Source organism: Labeo rohita, unplaced genomic scaffold (genome assembly GCF_022985175.1).
Source record: "Labeo rohita strain BAU-BD-2019 unplaced genomic scaffold, IGBB_LRoh.1.0 scaffold_163, whole genome shotgun sequence".
In the NCBI taxonomy this organism is placed as follows: domain Eukaryota; kingdom Metazoa; phylum Chordata; class Actinopteri; order Cypriniformes; family Cyprinidae; genus Labeo; species Labeo rohita.
The window spans coordinates 70782-92704 of NW_026127813.1; the positions used below are offsets into that span (position 1 = coordinate 70782).

General features: G+C 37.2%; 1 protein-coding gene across 1 annotated transcript; it reads right to left on the reverse strand.

Moving 5' to 3' along the window:
- Window positions 1-555: 555 nt before the first annotated feature.
- Window positions 556-12084, reverse strand: LOC127158671 (ADP-ribosyl cyclase/cyclic ADP-ribose hydrolase 1). Its single transcript, XM_051101708.1, has 5 exons — window positions 11951-12084; window positions 11730-11812; window positions 9749-9822; window positions 1050-1142; window positions 556-833 (listed from the first exon to the last, which is right to left on the reverse strand). Exons 1-5 carry the CDS (start codon window positions 12057-12059, stop codon window positions 749-751), a joined length of 444 nt encoding a protein of 147 aa, XP_050957665.1. The 5' UTR covers window positions 12060-12084; the 3' UTR covers window positions 556-748.
- Window positions 12085-21923: the final 9839 nt, after the last annotated feature.

Here is a 21923-nt window from a genome sequence, read left to right on the forward strand (position 1 = left end):
AGGTTGTCTTGAACATGAGATGCGTTTTATATTATGCACTTCAAATTAAATCATTAACCTACGTGATTTGTCCTCCTGTCAGATGCCTGTATCATTAAATGTTCTTTCTTCAGAAAAAAATATGAGCAAAATAAAAAAAAATTGAGCAGGGACCTCCAGTTGAGTTGACACGGAATGATACCTGTACCAAATATTCTCGTTACAAATATTTTAACCCTTACACCCCTACATTTTACTATAGGTAGTACTGTGTGTACTTAGAACACTGCTGTCAAAAATACATGTGTTCAGCCTCTAGCGACAGCTTATAGCTGCTGAGAGGCTAAGTAGAAGGAATACCTCCGTGACGCGTTCCCGTTCATTTGCATTTTCTTTGAAGATGTATTAACATGATGAAACAAACAAATGTACGATTAAAACCAATAAAACATGCTGAACAGTCAACAGAAAGTGAGCGCTCCCCGCTACTCACCCCCTCTCTAGTACCTATCAAACAGGAAATACCATCAGGTAAATATCCACCTGCATCACCCATGTGATCAAACCCCCCGGAAATACAAAATCACAATACAAAATAAAAGACAAAGCACTTACACAGCCATTCATCTATTAGAATATAAAACTTATAGGTATTTAATCAGAAGTTATCGCTACGACCCAGCATCTGCCCCACATAAGTATGGTCAGGAGGCACTACTGAACTCAGTGATTCACATATTTTTGAAAGTAGAAAATTAAAACATACAAGTCATTGTCTGTGCAGGTCCAGTGGAAACCTCGTTTTTTTTAAAATCTCTATAAGTCCACGGATGGATCCCTGAGTGCAAGACTCCCTATAGAGAGACAAAAACAAAAGTCAGCTATTAAAATAGTGTGTCTTGTAAAAACATTACTATACAATGTTCATTATTGATCTGTATTCTTTGCACAGTTGTATTAATGTGTGCCATTCACACAGCAGTTGTCACCAGGTCACTGTACTGTAGATCACTAATGAGTGTTATAAGTGTCATTGTATTGAAAATAAGATGAAATGTACTCTGTCTTACAAAAAGGGTCCCTCTAGGTTGTAGGTGACTTTAATATGAACATGGGTAACCATCCTTGGGTTTAGATTGTCCAGTTCCACACTGCCAAACATGCTAAGGAATAAATACAAGTATGTAGAAAACACATGCTTTGTCAAACAAGAAAACATACTCTGTCCACAAGGTAAAATGTAAACATTGTTCTATACAGTCCAAAATGGTTTTAATTAAAAACAAAAACAAATTATGTTGTAATTAAATGATGTATCATAGTACTAGTTTATTATCTAAAGTGACTTTGCAATTGTTGTGTTCAAAGCTTCAGTGACTTTGCAATTGTTGTCTTCAAAGCTTCAATATACTGTCAGGAACAACAGCCAAAAATCGACGTTGAAAATTGGTCGTTGTTTGGTCCGCCGTATTTTGTCCTAATGTAGCCCAAAAATCGACGTAGAAAATTGGTCTTTGTTTAGTCCATCTAATTTTGGTCCAAATTTGGCCCAAAAATCAACGTTGAAAATTTGTCGTTGTTTGGTCCATCATCGGATTTAGTCGTAATTTAGCCCAAAAAATAGACGTTGGGCTTTGTTTGGTCCGCCTAATTTAGTTCAAATTTAGCCTAAGCACGTTTATTTCGGACCACATATAGCCCTAATATAGCCGTGAACATATATGTAGCAAATATAGAAATAGATTGTAGAAAAAGTAACCGCACAACCTGCACATACCATAAATTATCTGTTATTAAGCATTCTCAAACTACGTATTTGGCATGGCAGAAATCGAGCAAAAAGTGCCCCCTAGTGGGTCATATCTCGTTGAAAATGCTTGTGCTGTGTATGTGCTGTGTACACACCTTTTTCTTAACATTTGTTTACAATCACTACATTTTTATGCCTATAACGCATCCATAAAAACATATTAAGCATCACAAACACCATGATAAACCACAGCCCTTGTATAGTCTGTTAATAAATTCACATAAATTACACCCATACATGTAATATATTCACATATGTCTAAAGTACTGTTAGATATTTAAAAAATAAACAAAAAATAAAGCTTAAAAATTGTTCTTCATGTGTAAATATGTCTACGAAAAAAAATGTATTAATGCCTTATAGGTCTTTATCAGCATTTTTTTTCTCAGTGTTATTTCTACACCACGTTTACCATTTCTAAAGCTATTAATTATCTACTTGGTTTAATGGGCGTGCGCACTGAACATTCAAGTCTGGAGCGGAAGGAAACGGGGCGGAAACTCCACTGTCCAGCAGCAAAACACATCTCTCACTGTTGTTTTTACAAATTTCAGGTAAGTTTAGTCTCTAATATTACACATACAGTACATCTATATACATTTGTTTGTTTGCTTGTTAGTTATTTTAAAATGACTTTAATACCCAAACATAAGTAACACTGTATATGAGCATTAAATAAGTAAACCTAAAAATATAAATTCTGTTATTAAATTGTATTGTTTTGTATATTCTATATTAGTGAGTGCTCAACTAATATAGTATATTAGAGTGCTCAACCCTGGTCCTGGAGATCGACCTTCCTGCAGAGTTTGTTCCAACCCTAATCAAACACGCCTGTCTGTAATTATCAAGTGCTCCTTCAGATCCTAATTACCTCGTTCAGGTGTGTTTGGTCAGGGTTAGAGCTGAATTTTGCAGGAAGGTCGATAAACATTAATAATAACATTACTGTTTTTATTTATGATCAAATAAATGCAGTTTTCTTGGTGAACATAAGAGACTTATTTCAAAAACATAAACAAAAATTACCACAAACATTAATAACACAAGGGATTCAAATATTAGTTCATTCTAATAAAGTGCAAGAAGCCCTTAAAAATATTAACGTAAATAGATTTTTTTTTCTTTGGTGATTTGTATTGTATACCAAGAATGCAATGCACAATGACGTAGATTGTCTGTCTATGCTGGATGCAAACCAAAGCAACCGCTGAAAATCATTTGAACTTTGTGTAAGTACATGATAAATAGAACACGGCATCAGTTTGCTGTCAGGGATTTGTAGTGTTGCGCCATGCCGCATTCATTGTAGACAGCATTACTGATTATAATAGGTTCTACTGTATTTTGTATGTATTTTGCTCATGGTGTTAAAACTCTTATTAAATATTGTTACATATGATGTATGTATGATGCCATTCATAATTGATAGAACTTTTCTATTTCAGAGACTGAAAATCATCAAAAGGTAATGATAACTTATTTTAAGAATAATAATACGACTAATAATAATAAATAAAAATACATCTGTGACTTAATATTGCTTCTAATTTTTCAGTGGATTGAAAGTTCTCATTAAACACATCGCGTTCTTCTCATCTGTGCATTTTCAGATGTTGAGCGTATTTATATCATTAATTTAATCAAAAATGTTTAATTTAATTTTGTTTTACTTTAAAACATCATAATTGATTGTCTTCTTTCTCTTTTTAAAGTTTAGCTTCAACACCAATTAAGCAGACCTGAGCAGCTGATCAAGGATCACCAGAAACTCTGCAGAACTTTGGTCCTCCATGCCCAGGACTGGAAACCAGATTGTAAGTCATCAATCTAGCAGTCATCCTGCCTCTCTGAATTGTCATGTTGAGAACATATTTGCAAGAGATCTCAACATTGTGTCTCGAGGTCCACTTATGTGCAGCGTTTTGCTCCAGTGCGCCTGAACAAACTAATCAAGGTCTTCAGGTTTAATAACTATAAAGTTACTTAAACTATGGGTGTGTATTTCTCAGGTCCCTTGCTCATTAGTCAGTGATTAAGGGATGTCTTAATCACAACATTTTTACTGTGCACTGAAATGTGTGCTCCCTAAATAGCTGTGAAAACCAGTAAGCATCGATGTTCACTACGTTCCCTTATAGGAAGTTCTGAAGCTCAAAACTTAAGAGATAATTCACTACAAAATTACATTTAACTGATTTAAAAACACAAACCAATATCATATTTCAGCATAAACATACATCACTAGACAGGTAATGTCTAATCTAGCAAACATTTACAATTTATTTATGGCACATTCATGTAACAAAGTATTTATCATAATGTACTCTAAAAACATTAAAAGAAATATTTGTTTTAATGCTGTGTGTAAATATCAGTAGTGATGCTGTACAGTGAGGACGGAAATAGTCACCAGTGTGTAGTGAGCCACTGTCCTTATCAATGTCTGAATTTGTGAACACAATATATCAATTCACAACCTAGCACACTATTGAGTGATTGAGATGCACCCTCTGTATGACAGTGGACCTTGAGGGCCAGAGTTGAGAACCCCTGACACACTAATTAGTTAATAATCACTCATGAAGAATGAGTACACTTTAATTTGAACAGAAACATGCAATATTTGACTCATATTCGGTGATGTTATTATCTTCTATTCCCTTTTGTTTGTGTATCAATCATAGCCAAATAAAACCAAAGGCCATTCAGCCACAGGTCACTGCATCTTTTGCTGTGTAAGTCCTTTTTTTGTTTTTGTAATGTCAAACACATTCTCAACATTTATATTTGTTTCGGTTTTTACAACAATTTTAGGGATCACTGTTTCAATACGGCTCTTATGTACTATCCATTTAACATTTCAGCAGCTGATTTTTTTTTAGTACTTGCATAGTAATTTTAATTGTACCACATTTGCGATACATATATAGGAAGTGACATAAAACTGTTAAAAAATTCTAGAAAATTGTTCTCATGCTGTAAGTTAGTTCCCACTCTTTTGTTTGTTTGTTTTTAACATTTACATTTTGGTTGTTGTTTTCTTTCTCATTTTAGATGCTGGAGAAAAAGCAACCAGGCTAAAGCATTCAAAGTGGAAACTTTTGTTGTGGCTCAAAAATCCAGGATTGGGATGGTGAAGGAGCAGAAGAACCATAAGATCAGAGATCAGGCAGAGATCTACTGATGCCCCTGAGGGAACCGATTTACCTAATGTGTTAGTTAAACCAAAAATTTTCAGCAGTCACCTTCATATCTTTCCAAACCTGTAAAACTTTTGGTCATCTTTGAAACAAAAATGTAGATCTTTTTAATGAAATCTGAGAAATTTCTGTCCCTCTCTTTCACAGTTTATGCAACTACCACTTTCGAGCCTCAGAAAGGTAGTAAAGGCAGCATTAAAGTAACCCATGTGACTCAGTTGTTTTACCTTAATTTTATGAAGTGATGTGAATGGTTTATATGCATAGAAAACATTGCATTTTTATTCACACACACACACACACACACACACACACACAAAATGTTCATAAAAGCACCATGATGCATCAGTGTTGTGTTGGCCTGAGAGCTGTCTGACCATCTTATGATGCTTTTATAAAAAAAAAAAAAAATAAATAAAAAAATAAATAAATAATAATAATAATAATAATAATATTAAATAATCAAAAAGGATGTTTTCACAGTGATGATTTTGAATATGATGATTTTGGGATGAACTTTTTGGGAGCTATGAGCACCCTCAGCCCTCAGCTTGCCCGGTGTCTAAAGTATGTGTCTTAAAAACAATCTTTGTCTTAAAAACATTCTTACTGGCTGATGACAGTCTATAACGTAACTAGTGATTGACCGAAATTGATTTTTTATAACCGATACTGATTATCTGCATAATTATGTGCCCGATAACCGGTACCGATATTTATTTACTGTTACAAAGTAAATCAGTGAGTGAGTGAAGTCCATACTTCACTTTGGATTTTCCTCCTTTTAGTCATCTTAAAAAGTGTTGAAAATTAGCAGCCTTTCATGTTAAATTTAATCTTCATATTACAACAATAAAAGATCTGTTGGAGGACGTAGATGTGATTTTGCGGGACAATGCGGGACACGTGTGAGATACATTTTCAACTGTTATGCTGTGTAAATACTGATTACATCCATTGTCATATGCGCTGATTAATGTTTCTGAGCGCACACAAGCGAGAGAAAGTGCGTCTTTTTTTATTGAGAATTAATAGAATCCACCTACGAGAGAAGAGATTTTTCCGTGTGCGCTCGACCATTTCCGTCGGTGGTGCCAGACGACTTGATGAGGTCCGCGCATTGTTTGCGCGGAAATACGCCGCAAAAAGAATAAATAAATAAGCTTTATTAAAATTAAAAACCAACTGACAGACAATTTGCGATGTGTGGGACAAGGGGTTAAAATTGCTGTGCAGTACAACGCAAAGCGGGACAGGTGGTCACCCTACCATAGAGTTGTATACATTTAGAAGTGTAATAGGAAAAATAATGCTTATACAGTAAATGTTAATATAATGGAGAGTGTTTTAAAGAAGTAAATCTTGTTAAAAGTTACATGCGGTGGCCAACAGAGCATCGATCCGGTGGGTGAATGGCAAAGAAGAAAGCGACGATGAGCATATAAACACGAATGATGAGCAAATAGACAACAGAGAGAGAATTAAATTCAGTGCTTTTATTTTAAAAATGCGCTGTATTATTTAATTAATGCAAAGTTACGTTTATTGGGACAGGACTTGACGGATTATTTTAGTTCGAGCTATTTCTTATGACGGTTTAAGCCTGTACGTGACTCCGACTGCATACAACTGCGAGAGAATTAAATTCAGCGCTTTCATTTCCAACATGTGCTCATTCGTGCATGTATATTATTCAATTCAGGCAAAGTTATTGGGACAGGACTTGACTAATTATCTTACGTGACTGTGAGTTCGTCTCTATTTCTTATGACGTTTAAGCCTATACGTGACTCCGACTTCACGAGGCTATAATAATGAGCATACAGATAAAGAGAGAAAATTAAATTCAGCGCTTTCATTTCCAACATGTGCTCATTCGTGGCTGTATATTATTTAATTCAGACAAAGTTATGTTTATTGGGACAGGACTTGACGAATTATTTTACGTGGCTGTAAGTTCGTCTCTAATTCTTAGAGCCAAGCTGCCTAAACTAGCTGCATATCAGGCATTTATGTATCACATCTAATATGAGCATTAATGGCTGTTTTATTAAATAAGGTTTACTAATTACAGCAAAGCAAGAAAGTAGGCTATGCTTTACCTTTGCACGCCCTTGTTGTCGGATAACCGATTATGGTAAAAATGCTTAAATATCGGGAAAAATATCAGTAAAACGTTATATCGGTTTATCTCTAAACGTAACTTTTGGTGCACCCATGAGTGAAAAAGGACACCTGTACACATCAGCTTCTTTGTCTGAAAGAGATGTTTGTAGACAGGCCCAAACATGGCAACAATGTGCAGGGTCAGAGCCAATGATTTAAAGCTTAGACCACTTCCTGTGAAATGCTTTCCTTAGGTTTTGATTAGCTGTCCGTGCGACACCTACCCTTCAGAGGAGGGGGGCGTGAGAGGCAACGCTTGCTTTCTGGCCCTGCCTCCAGTCCTCAGACCATTACATCCAAGTTTCCCATTAGCTTTCGGCAAAGATTTGGATCTCTTGGAAATTTTGAAAATTTGATCTCTTAAAGGGTGCTGACCGCACCCTGGCTACCTAAAACTTCGGACCACTGCCTCAACAAATGTGCTGAAAAGCTTTGAAGGCCAGACTGGTACATCAAGGACAAAACTCTTTTCTTTTACTGCAATGTCACCCAGCTTCAACCACAGATTTCTCTCTATGGGCACCATTGCTCATGAATTGACCGAACACAGCAGCTGTCCGTTTTGTGGCCCAGAGAGCCAAATCTTTGGTGCACCGCAGCTCCTCAGCTACATGCAATGTTTCTTGGCTAGATGTCAATAAAGCACTTGATCGAATGATTTGGGAGAAAGCATGTGCTGATTCAGCAGATCACTTGAGTCAGTAACTGAAGAACACGTTTCTTGGCTATATGCCAATAAAGTGCTTGATTGAATGATTCGAGAGAAAGCATGTGCTGATTGAGAATAGGGACAGACGCGAACGGAGCTTTAGAAACTTTTCACAATGAGCGTATTCTGCTCCCTCCAAAACTGAATGCACATGCTCCTCACCCAAACACATAACGCACAAGTTGGGTGTGTCCTCAGGTGTCAGAAACCTCGAGAAGGGTCTGGCTGCAGACATGAGCCTGCACTCTCAGACACTTGCACTCTCAGACAACTGCACTTCCGTAAGTGACGTCACTTGCAGTCGATTTTATTTTTACTTTATTTATTTATTTTATTTTTTTTTATTGAATCTCTCAACATTTTACAACAGTAGCCAGGTGGTGAAGACAAGAAAAAATAAACTAAATTACAATGCCACTCGCAATCGCCACTTGCACTCTCTGCTACCTGCGATGTCAATTCACACAACTAGTGCGTGTTGCCAATAGAGACAAGACGCTGTGGTCGTTAAACGATTAAAACTAATTTAATAGCATAACGTACAGGGTCCTGCAAGTCATCTGTAGGAGATAAAATCAAGACCCGCAAATCCGTGGCCACAGAACAGCAGAATATGAACACAATGCGCAACGTCTATCGTTAAGCTTTTTCCTCCCATAGAAAACCATTAACACTTGATATGGCTTAATGTATTAAGATACATTAAGTACCATTAAACGATCAAATTTGTAATATAGTTTATTAATTTAATGTACTTCAAGGCAAGCATATGGCCATGAATGCGCAAACTTTCACTTTTATACTTGCAGCAAGCGCTTAATGTGGCAAAACGGACTAAGATGATAAAGACCAAATTCAATATAAACCTTACTGTTGTCAAACGATATACCAGCAGATATGAACACGCCATAAGAAAGGCATTATGTGATATTAAAAGGACCAACTCTGTATAGGCAAGCAGACGTGCCCAGAACGTAATGCGTTAAATAGATGTTTTCCTCCCATAGAAAATCAATATAAACAAAAGACAATGATATAAAACAGCTGTAGAGATTATTCTTTATGGGAAAATGCGAATGTACGCGGCGTTGCGTTTATTCTGGGCTCACCTGATTGTGTGTAGTTGTTTTAATAATGAATAGGAGCATATTGAGTTTAGACTTTATCATCTTAATCCGTTATGCCACATTATATATTATATATATATATATATATATATATATATTCAGATATACACTAATATAAAGACACTAGCACTGTGTTTTGATTTTGAAACGTGCAGTGCTCATATTTATTCAACAAAGATATTGTGGAGGGCTGCTACAAATAAATCAATGTATGGGAAACACTGCATAGAAAGGAAACATTTTAATAATCTAAATCAGGCATAGGCAACTTCGGTCCTGGAGGGCAACTGTCCTGCAGAGTTTAGCTCCAACTCTGAACAAATACACCTGCCTGTCGATTTCTAGTGATCTGGAAGACACTAATTAGCTTGTTAAGTGTTTAATTAAGGTTGGAACTAAACTCTGCAGGACAGTGGCCTTCCAAGATCGAAGTTGCCCATCCCAGATCTAAATAATAAAGAAGGGACAAATTAAATATCTCAGAAAATATAGGTACTGTATTAGAAACAGCACCTAGGAATTACTACTACTTCTTACTATTACTAGGTTACTGAAAAGGTGAAAACAACTATTTATTTATTTATTTATTTAAGCAATTTAGTTTATGGCCATTATAATTATTTAAAGAATCTCAGTTTTTACTTACATCTTAAACTGTGAAAATCAAATTACTTTAGATATTCAAGGGACCAAAAGCATTCTCATCATATTTCACATTAAAACTAGTAAGCATTTACAAAGCAAGCATGCATACCTTTTTTTGTTGAAAGCATGATGAATTGATCCATTTAGCAAGACTGTAATATTTCCACACGCAGCCATAGCAAACTGCAAAGAAAGATTCAAACCAATGAAATGCATTACCCTTATGAAAAAGAAGTTTGCTATTAGTATACTTCTTTTAAACAAAAAAAAAAAAATTGGAAAATAGTCTTCTTTTAATGTACTTCTCAGAAATGGGCTGAATGTACTTCTCAGAAATATACTTAAAATGACATTTAAGTATACCTGACTCATGCTTAAGAAAAGTCTAAATGTATTTAAGCTATACTTGTGCTCCTAGAATCTGTGTTTTCATTGTTATACAGTAGGGGGCACTAGTACACATCGTCTGTACAGAATTTACAAAAAAACACAAGTGAAGAAGACACTAAAACAACAGATGTATTGTGGCTAGAAAGGATACAGCTCAGACTGGAAACTAACAATGAAATTAATTGTTCTACCTATTAGATTCGTTTTTTTTAACATCTACACCTACCCCAACCCTAAACTTAGCCCTTACTATAATACAAAAACAGTATTATTGTTGTACAGTGTGACAAAAATAATGTTAGACTGATGTATGCATGCCAAGTAGCTAGAGCTGTATCCCTTTTAGCCTTGACCCAACAGATGGCCTGCATCCCAATGTGAATACTATCCATCATAAATTCTAGGTGATAGTAGTAATTTTCAATACTATTTAGGGCAGATAGGGTGGATAGTATGCACACTGGCACGCAGGGCACCTTACAAATATGGGCCATTTCTCAAACGGAAGGCTGCATCCTCCGGAGGTCACATTTGTAGGCTGCAGACGTCATAAAGAAGACCTTCATTTATAATATTAACAGTTATAAATTTGACCATTATTCTTAGTGAAGCATAAATTGTAATGATATGCTTATGACTGGTAAAAGTAATGCTCAGTTAACTGAAATAAACTAAGACTGATGACGTATGCAGCCTGCAAATGCGACCTCCGGAGGATGCAGCCTTCTGTTTGAGAAACGGCCGCAATCTAACAGGATCATCAAACATAAAACAGCATCAAACTGTGTAAGGTTGTGGAATAAAATGTCAACCAATGAAGAGATAATAATGACTGTCAAGCTTTGAGGTGTTGATCAACTCCATGTACGTTTATTAGATCATTCTGAATCCAATTCATAGTTTTGTTTTCAGTTTTTTGTTCAAAATTTTGTTTATTTCTTTATTTTTTATTCATGAAACTTACCCACATTCAAGTGTTTAAAAAAAAATACAGGAAGCTAGAATATATATTTTTTTTTTTACAAACAGATATCCTATTATTTCTTTTGATGTTTTGTATGTTCAGATATTCATATAACAAAATATATACAAATTAATACTTAGACAGGGATATAGTAGTATACTCAAAGTATGATGTAAAGTTCAGTTAAAGAAAATTTACGAGTATACTTGCAGTGCAATACTACTAAACTAGTAGTTTACTGAAACTATACTTCAAAGTGTACTAAAAATGCTACTAGAAGTATTTAAGTAGTAAACTATCAGTATACCTATAACTTCACTTTTTAGTATAGTTGCAGTACAAGCTAAAATTGATGTAAACTAGTTGTGTACTCAAAGTTTACTACTGTTATACTTAAAGTATATTTAAAAGTATACTTTTATATACTAGAAGTGGATCAATTTAGTCCCAAGAGTATTGAAATAGTACACTTATAAGTATGCTACTAGTGCACTAATATTTGTATACTAACTACATAAAGTATACTAAAATGCACTTAAACATTACTTAAGTATACTTAATAAAATAAACTTGAAGTATACTACTTTTTGGTAAGGGTAGTGCAGCTGAATTCCATTTTTACAAACTATTATAAGATTACCGTTTAGAAAACTGCTGGACAGCTGAGAGCTAGTACACAGCTTTGTGACATACAGTTTATATATGTTTTTAATAATATGAAATGAACAAGGCTTACATTCTGAGAAGCTTGCTTCCACAGTGAGTACACAGGATGATTCAAACAGGTTGACCATTTTGGACAGGACTGATAGTCAAAACCTTAGGGTAGACAAAGAGAAAGAGGATTTTAGTAGCCTATAAATGATTTACATCAAGGAATATAAAATGTAGTCAATGCATGTCTTCTGTCCATCTAACATGAATAAAATCAGTAACTGTACCATCTTTTGGTTGTACCTCTGTTTCTCCCTTGCTGTCCACACCAGATCAGTTTATTGAACATGAATCCCAGCAGTGTGTCTTCTAATGTCCAGAAGGATCCTGTGATGGCTGCATAGCTGTGCATGAGGTCTCTCGTCTTACTCCAGAACAGCAACTTTAAAATTATTATTATTATTTTTTTTATTTATGTTTTTTTATTATTATTATTAAAACAACTAAGTCCAAGAGATATCAAATCAGTTAATCAGAATCTTACAACAATGTGTAACCATTTTGATTTGTTGCACATTTTTATGAATTTGTACAACCTCTCCACTCACTCAACTGAGGGGTAGGTTGAGGGGTGGAGTTAGGGTTGGAGCTTACTGTTTTCATTAACTTCATCATATAAATAACATAGTAAGAATTCATACAAAATTGCACACTCATAAAATAGTTATATTTTCTAAAGAGACTGGAATCAGTTGAAATAAAAACACAGCCACTATGTTGGGTATAAAAAGTCTACACCCCCTTTGGTAAAATAGCAGCTTTTTGAGATGTAAAAAATGAATCCAAGTAAAATCATGTCATTATTTTTTTTTGCTCCACGTGTAGTGTAATATTGAAACTTCAAAATTAATGTTACAAACAAATACAAACTTTAAGGAAAAAAGAAAAAAAAAATCATATTGATCATATTTCAAGGGATACCCTGTGTATAGCACTCTTCCAGTCATTTCACAATTTGTTTTCCATTGGATTTAGGTCTGTGTTCTGACTGTGCCATTCCAAAATGTTCTTTATTTTTTATGAAGCCATTCCATTGTTGATTTAGATTTGTGTTTGAGGTTATTATGTTGAAACAAAACTCTTAATCATTTTCATCCAATGAGATGTATGGAATCCTACAGCTGACTTTGTTTCAGGGTTAAGCAGGATCACCTAAATGATGACCAGAGGATTATAATTTCAGTACCACCCGAGGTGAGTGACCTATGTGAAGGAAGAGAGCCAGGGGGATTACAGACGATTGAGCCGAAAGGGATAACAGATGATGGTGGAACCTAAAGACAAGGTTCCCATTCTTTCATGAACACCAGATTCAAGGACTTTTTAAAGCACCATTTATTTTATATCAAGCACCTATCAAATTCACACACCAGCATATTTAGCATCATGAAAGACCTCTTACAGTACTTAACATTTCCACTACACTTAACATTTACATTAAAAATTTCGTAACAAGGTTTTGAATGTGTAGGTTTAATAAATTTAGACCATTTTGAGCAGTCATGTTCAAAGGAATTTTGAATTTCTCAAATATTGATAAAAATATATGTGTAACGCCAAGCCAGCAGAGGGAGCCCTTTCCCATGTACTGACTGTTGCTGCTCCCTCTGCTGCCTCGTTGGTTACTTCCTGTTTGGTGGCCATAAAAGGAGGCCTACACCAAACAGGAGGTGTGAAGTATTGTTTTGAGCCAAGCCAAGCCACAGTTGATCTTCATGAGCCAAGCCAAGTTGCAGCAGATCTTCATGAGCCAAGTCAAGTTGCTGCTGTTATTCCCGAGCCAAGTCAAGCCACAGCTGACCTTCATGAGCCAAGTCAAGCCACAGTTGACCTTCATGAGCCAAGTCAAGCCACAGCTGACCTTCATGAACCAAGTCAAGCCACAGCTGATCTCCCTGAGCCAATTCAAGTCACAGCTGTTCTTCACGAGTCAAGTCAAGTCACGGCAGGCCTCCCTGAGTCGAGTCAAGTCAAGTCACGGCAGGCCTCCCTGAGTCGAGTCAAGTCAAGTCATGGCAGACCTCCATGAATCAAGTCAAGAAACGGCTGTCCTACCAGAACCTCACCAGGTCCCCCTCTGACCTTCCTAAGCCACTCCACGTCTCAGCTGACCACCAAGAGCCTCATCACGTATCAGCTGAACTCCCAGAGCCCACGCTCCCAAGCCACGCAGAACCCACATTTCCAAATCACAAGTCCACAGCATCCACACCCTCAAGGCCAACAGACATCCCACTATCTACTGTGCTGCCTGTAATGGCCATTGCCATTTTCAGTGTGTGGGCTGCACACTGTGCTCCAGAGGCCTCGTCTGCCCACGAGTATGCTCCAGAGGCCTCATCTGTCCACGAATCTGCTCCTGAGGCTTCGTCTGTCCACGAATTCACGCCAGTACCTCCTGAGGTGTCAGCTCACACTGTAGATCCTCCAAAGGAGGGCGTCTATTTATGAACTCACTGCCACGTCTGCCCAAGAATCCGCGCCTATACCTCCAGAGGTGTCAGTTTACGCTGTAGAACCTCCTAAGGAGGTGGCGCCCATTTATGAACTCACTGCCACGTCTGCCCAAGAATCTGCGCCCATGCCTCCAGAGGTGTCAGCACCTGCTGTAGATCCTCCTATGGGGGCGGCGTCCTCCCATGAACTCCCTGTCCGCCATGCCACGGTCAAGAGGACCAATCATGAACTCTCTGCCCATCATGCCACGGCCCAGAAGGCCTATCATGAACTCTCTACCTGTCATGCCACGGCCCAGGAAATCGTCCATGAACACACCGCTCTGCTATGGATGTCACTAGTTCCACTTTGGATATCTCTGCTCCTGTCTGTTCTGCCTGCTCTGCAATGGCTCCCTGTTATGTCTGCTCTGCCTACCTCGCCATGGCTTCCTGTTCTGCCTCTCTGCCTGCCTCGCCATGGGTCCCTGCCCTACCTACTCTGCCATTGCTCCACGGCCCAGCCCTCTGCTGCCTCGTTGGTTACTTCCTGTTTGGTGGCCATAAAAGGAGGCCTACACCAAACAGGAGGCGCAAAGTATTGTTTTGCTATAACGGACTCTACCAAGCGTTTCTCTAATTTCATTGCCTTGTTTTTTGTCACTTTTTTTTTCATGGTCATAGTTTTCTCTTTGTTTTTTGCCATTGTTTTGTCTAGTTCATTGCCATAGTTTTTGCCAAGTTTCATAGCCTTGTTCATTTTTCACTTTGGACTGCTCTCTCTGTTTTTTTTTTACGTTCTGCCTGTTTTGAGGATTACGCTATTGTTTTGCCCGGGATATATCTGTTTGTCTGGATATTGACCCTGCCTGTTTGACTACGATCTGTATAATAAAAGCTCGCACTTGGATCTTACACGCTTCCTACAAGTCTGCCTTACAATATGTTCTTGCATCAAACAGTTTTTTGCTGTAATTCTTGTAAAAGATTTAAATTAGAAAGAATTTCTCAATTTTTAAATGAATAAAAAATGGTTAAACTGGTTTTTACACTTACTTTTCTTTTACTTTTCTTAATTCTAAAAAAAATTAGGAGCACAGTCAAAAATTTCAGGAGCACCTTCTAATCAATAGTCAAATTCTGATCAAATATTAGCCTTCCCATTACGAGACGATATTTGACTCCTTAAAGTGATTTACAGAAAATTTAGTTTTTACCTTTGTAATGGAATTTTTCTAACTTTATTAAAGTATGTCATTTTTTGTCAAATTCAAAAAATTATATTTATAAGCTCTTTTTTTTTTAAATTTCTAAATAAAACAACAGAATAAAACAAGTAGAAATATAGCTGCAAGCAGCAATTGCAGCCCGAATACAACGAGTAATTAAAGCCATTTTAGGATGATATCAGTTGAAATGGCTGAAAAATCATAAATACAAGCAGTAGTAATACAATTTAATGGCTTATCAGTTTTGACCAATAGGTGGTGCTGTTTTTAAATTATGTGATGTGGTGTGTTCTGTGTGAGGTGACAATGACACACACAAAGTTTGGTGCCATGTCAAATCTTTCCAGAGATACAGCCTTAGAGTCAATTTGGCATCATGCCTCAAATGTGTAGTGGCACTGTACGAAAACGGTTTTGTCTATCGACACGAAATCTATAACTTTGAGTTAGCACAGTCTGAAGATGATGTGAGTCAAATTTGGTGAAAATCGGACCAGCAGTCTAAGAGGAGTTTGAAAAAGTAGGTTTTGTACATTAATCAAAATGGTGGAAAAGAAAGTTCAGCGAAGTGTGGTATAATTGGTATGTATGTTGTCAGTTTTATTACAATAGGCTAATGCAATCAGAAGTTATTGGCATTTTTTGAAATATCATTATTAATGTTTAATGAATGGTGTATTACTTCTGACCAATAGGTGGCGCCGTTACCAAATTGATGTGTCATGGTCAGTGTGAGGTGACAATGGCACATATAAAATTTGGTGTCAATATGTCAAAGGTTTGCAGAGATACAGCCTCAGATGTAGATGTAAATTTGGTGAAGATCGGACTAACAGTCTAGGTGGAGTTTGAAAAAGTAGGTTTTCAATATTCAGGACAGGATGTTTGGCCAATTTTGGCATAATGGGTATCAATGTTCTCGGCTTGACCCAAGGAATCTATTGAGATCACTTTAATTACAAAAGGCTAAGGTAAGCAGAAGTTATTAGCATTTTTGTAAATTTCTTTATAACTATTGACCACAAGGTGGCGCTGCCCCCAGACTTTTTGAGTACTGTCAGGGGATAGTGCCGAAGACACATACCGAGTTTCGTAGCGATACGTCAATGTGTTCATAAAATATAGCAAAATTCAATATGGCCGAAACTCAAAATGGCTGACATGTGAAAATTAGGTATGGTTGGATTTGGCATGATGCACCAAATCTAAAGAGACCAGTTATGTGATTTTTGGCATTTTTCGTATCTCCTGACCACTAGGTGGCACTGCGCTGAAACACTGCAGGTAGACTCAGGTCATGCTTGTTATTACACACACTAAATTTGGTCTGAATACACCAAAGCGTTGCGGAGATATAGCCTCACAACCATTTTTGCATGCTTTTCGTAGAATTAATTTGTGCATTATACGAGAATGGTTTGACTAATCAACTTGAATTCCAGAAATTTTTGCCAGCATGGTCTGAAGATGATCTGAGCCAATTTTGGTGAAAATCAGACAAACCCATACTCCACTTCACATCACCTGGCCTTTGAGAGCCTTTGAGTGACATCAAGCTGATGACCCAGTGCAACAGCCAAAGACTTCAACAGAATGATGATCCAACAGAAGAACTTCTATCCCTTCCTCTGAGGGCACATGTGCGAGATATCCAGTGATCACTCTAGAGAACTTCTCAGATTTGTTAATTAATATATTAATTTAGCATATCTTGAGTATTCACTGGTCTTACAGCAGATCTTTGCATTCTCTGCTAAACTAACATTCTCTGTCTGCTCTTCTAGGCACCTGTCCAGCCAAACTTCATTGATAGACGAAGTGGGTGCTCAACTCACAAAAATTAGTTTTAACTAAGGCTGGATTTGGTATAGTGAGGGTTACATTTAAAGCATTATTCAGAGTAAACACAACTGAATTATTTTCTGACAAAGAAGAATTAAAGAAACAGACAAAGGTGATCTAAGAAAAATATAGTTATAAAACAGCACTGCTGGTCACATCTTGTTTTATGGTAATTTGCTAGGGTTAGGTTAAACAAAATAATTATAAAGAAATTATATTTATAAAAGAACAAAAGAAATTAAATCTAACATGTTGTCATCACTGGGGTAATGAAATATAATGGTTATCGGCCATGGATCCAAGAATTATGCAGAGATCTCTTATTTACTTTAGCTCATAAGTAACAACTAAAAGAAATTAACAATATTTGAAGAACAGAAAGAATAAAGGCATTTGAGAAATTACAGTTGGCTATCTCAATTGCACCATGCCTAGGCCCAATATTCTAAAACATTAAATTATTAGAACTTGTGAAAAAAATATTTAAACAAGTGGTTGGGGAGTGACACAGTGCCTGTGTTATAAAGCGGTTAACAACAACAAAGACGTGTGGAATTCCACTGTTAAAACTGTATGTTCCCAATAAAAAGCAGTACGCAAGAATGTGATGGCCAGAAAAGTGTGAATGTGTGTGAATGATGGCCAGTGTGTGAATGGAGTGAAAGAAAGTCTCGGAAGAGACACTAAGGCAAATAATTTATTTGCCAAAACAGCTGTTTTCTAAAGTTTAAAAATATCTGGATTTTAATATGTGGGCCCACAGGGCAGATTATGCCCAATAAAAATAACAAATATGAATAAATTTGGGTTATTGTTGTGGCAGAAAAAAAAAGTGCCACACGTGCGCAGCGTAATAGCATGGGAAAGCAGATCAAACAAGCTTAATCAAACTTTCTTTTCAGCATATCAAGATGAAGCTGATGCTTGTCAAAAGTATAAAATGTTGGTTTATAACTGTTAACTTGAGCAAAAGTGGGTTGAATGCTTTCCGGATGCCATACTGATAACAAAGAAATAATGAGGTCAAATTAGCCAATTGTGAAGGATAACTTGAGAAGGAGAGAATGTAAATCATATGATAAAAAGCCAAATTGTATAAGACAGAAAATGAGATGAAATTAAACCTTACTGGTAATAAAAGCACGTAAACACTGGAAAAAGGCCACGAGAGCATTGAGCCCACATACTATACAATCTCCACAGGTGACATCGAGAAGGACAGTGAATGATGAAATTCATGTTGCAACTAACAAAATAGTTAAAGTCTCATTCACAGAGAACAGTGGCTTAATTCCAAGAAGGTTGTCTCCAACAATAAGAGCCAGTGAGGATGGGTTAAGATCTCAGAGGAGGACCGTGCATTGGTCAGCAAAATGGCTGCAGAATGACATTGGAGACCACACCTCTAGTTTTAAGATACACCAACCAACTATGGAATGAGGTCCCTACCACGTCAACAGGGAAAGACCATGGGAGCCAATCGCTGATGAAGATGGAATGAATGATAAATGGCTAACAGGATGACCAAGCTCTTCACATGGAAGAAGATGTGGGCCAATGAGTTAGGGAAAAAATGAAAATAAAAGAAAAAGAGAAAAAGATAAAATTGAAGCAGAGAGTAAATGGACATAAAGAGACTTCAAAAAGTGATGAAGCTGAGCAAATAATTCATTTAATCACTGCAATGATGCTACTTAAGCAAAAACAAAAAGGCAGCAGACTGAGGGAAAGGTGACTAAGGTGACTAAATATATCTGAGAATGAATAATGAAGAAGAGCACATTACTAAAAACTCCTGAAAAAGATCAATAAGGAACTGTGTCAAGAGTGAAGAGACTCCCACAAGTAAGAAAAATGGACATAACAGCATGGACCAATACCATCACATGCCTAGTCCACCTAATGATGCAAGTCAACGGACAACGCCTACCCGATTTTCCCTCAATTAACTTTTTAGTCTTTGAACGAAACCACAAGTCAACAGAGCAAAATCTACCCATATTGTAGAAACGGTGACTATATTATCCAAAATGATGAGGAAATTTGTAAAGGTGATGAATTATGGGGAAAAAGCACAAAATAATGAAGTGTACCAATGGGCAATCACTTCATTTGACTCGGCATGACCCAGGGATTCAGAGAAAAAAAAGAATTTTGATTCTGTGCCTTATGGTTCAAATGTTATTAGCATAAACATGAGTGAAACTTTGAACAAGTGGTGGCTAGTGAGTTTGAGTTAGAGACTCCAAATTTGGTATGGTTAATGTTGAGACTGTCCTCTATGAGTGTGCCAAATTTTACAACTTTCCCGCAAGCGGTTCTATTGGCAGCCATAGACTCGAGCGGAAGAAGAATAATAATAATAGGAACACCAACGCATACAATAGGTGCCTATGCACCTGCGGTGCTTGGTCCCTAATAAGAAGAAGTTACCGATCAAATGAAATCAGTATAAAAAAAAAATTGTACTACAGAGGTGGAACAGAAGAACACAAGTATTGTAGGTGTATTTTCAGATGGTTTAATGAGGCTCAGTGGTCGCATAAGTGCAATGAAATTCATAACTTCATGTTGAGGTTAGTGTTTTATATATAAAATTTTGAATATAGAAATATTAAATGATTTAAATAACAGAAAAGATACTTTAAAATGAAAGTAAAACTCTGTAGTGGACAGCATATTCCAGGGCCCAGTTTATGGCAAGGTTTGCTACATTTTGATTGGATCTTGGTGAACTAACATAAGCAAACTGTCCAACGTCATCAGATAAAGATGCCAGGACAGCAGCCAGACATTTATTAGAGCGCAAGAAGACCACCTTTGGTACAAAGCCCGGGAAGGACAGAACTTCCTTGGTCAAAATGCAGTTTGTGCCCTTCACCCACCTTGAGACTGATTCCTAATGGTCTGGGGCCTGTGACCGACCATAAAAATTACTTAGGACCACCAGATGCAGCAGCAGTGGGTGAAACTAAGAGAGATCATGGAGATCCATCCAAATCCATTCATAACTGTTTTCAAACCTTAAAACTGATGCACACTACAACACACACATTTTATACTTATTCAGAGAAATAAGTATTCCTTGTGACAGCAGTGTGTAGTGCAACATTTTACACAAACTTAGCTGTTAATGGATGATCTCCTCCTCATCGGAAAGGGGTTAAAGGTACCCTTCCAAAAGACACTCCTTGTTCTGAGTCTCCGGCCCGTCCAGGGGACGTTAACAGATACACAAAGTTCTGAGTCTCAAGTCTGTTAAGGAAAGAGACTGTAACATATCACCCCCGTTCTGAATCTGCGACCCACAAGGGTGAGACAACAACAGATACCAAGTCAGAGTCTCCAGCTTTTGAGGCAGCAACAGACACGTTCTCACGTTCTGAGCCCCCGTGAGGAAAGAGATAATCTACGTTCAGAGTCTTCGTCCAGCAAGACAACGGCAGATGCAGCGTCCTGAGTCTCAATCCTAGGGAGACAGACACACAGACATTTGCAACAAGGTTAAGCTCAGACGAGCAAACCTTCACTTCAGGTACTTTTGCTTGCGTGAGCCAAGCTAAGGACCTTCAGCACCTAATCCAGGGCCACATCTGCGTGTTCCAGATCTTAGGATCCTTGGTGCTCCAGGAGATCAGCATCCTACAGCTCTTCATCTTCAAGGCTGTCGAAATGGATTCCTGCTCCTTTCCCCACTGTACTGCCACCAGCGCAACCAGTGGAAGAAGTTGCCGCCACCGGACTGCTCATTCAACCACAGCGAATGTAAATATCACTTTCAAACCTCGTCCAGAAACCTTGGCATTGTTGTATATTATCAGTATATGATTTTCTAATTTACATTAGATATTATATAGCTTATTGCAGTTGATAACAAGTCTTACACGTATTTGTTTGATGCATAGTAAGGTTATTCACTTTATTTGTTTCGGAGTAGCAACGGTTTATCTTTCCAGATAACGTAGCTCTGACATAGCAACATCCAACATTATCATTTGCATTTTATGCATCTAATGCACTTTATCCCTTTTTCATTCACGGTATTCATTTAGTAGTTGTTGATTACTCTTCTCTATCTTTTGTTAATAAAATTTGTCTTCCTTGTGTTGATAATACAGAAGAGGTTCTACAAGTTAGAGATCCCACCAATCTTGTGTGATGTACTCATAACCACACATTAATTGACACGTGATCCAAGAATCAAGGTCAGCTGTGACATGAGTAACCATCACTACCCTATTTCACCTCCCTAGGTTGGCGAAAGTTTAATTCACTACATTAATTGGCGTCCCTAGAATGGCAAAAGCAAAATTTATTACAACTCCCAGTAGGTGGCGGCAAGTCACTGATTTTATCACTGAATTGTTCATTGAATTGATTTGTTCGAACAGCTGATTCATTCAGGAACGAAGCTTTATGACTATCTTTATGAATAGGAAATTGAATCAGACTCGTTTAAATACGCCCATTCATGCATAAACGAAACAACGTTGTTTTTGAATGGAGATGTGCAGCTGCTCACCTTTAGCGTCTGGACCAATCAGACATACATTATTTGTTACATTTAACAAATAGTCTTTAAACACAACAGGCCAGCTACATGCTGGAGCTCTGGAGACAAACCCCCCCAAAGCAACTAACACCCCAAAAGGGCTCAGTTGCCAGGACAACGATCTGATACCACAGGTTTTATTGCCTCAAGGAATGCAA

Coding starts and splice junctions, on each gene's coding strand:
- LOC127158671 (XM_051101708.1), bottom strand. CDS start 12,059: ATGCACAGCTATGCAGCCATCACAGGATCCTTCTGGACATTAGAAGAC. Junction 9,823..11,729: donor GGAAGCAAGCTTCTCAGAAT/GTAAGCCTTGTT, acceptor CTTTCTTTGCAG/TTTGCTATGGCTGCGTGTGG. Junction 1,143..9,748: donor CATGCTTTCAACAAAAAAAG/GTATGCATGCTT, acceptor TTTATTCCTTAG/CATGTTTGGCAGTGTGGAAC.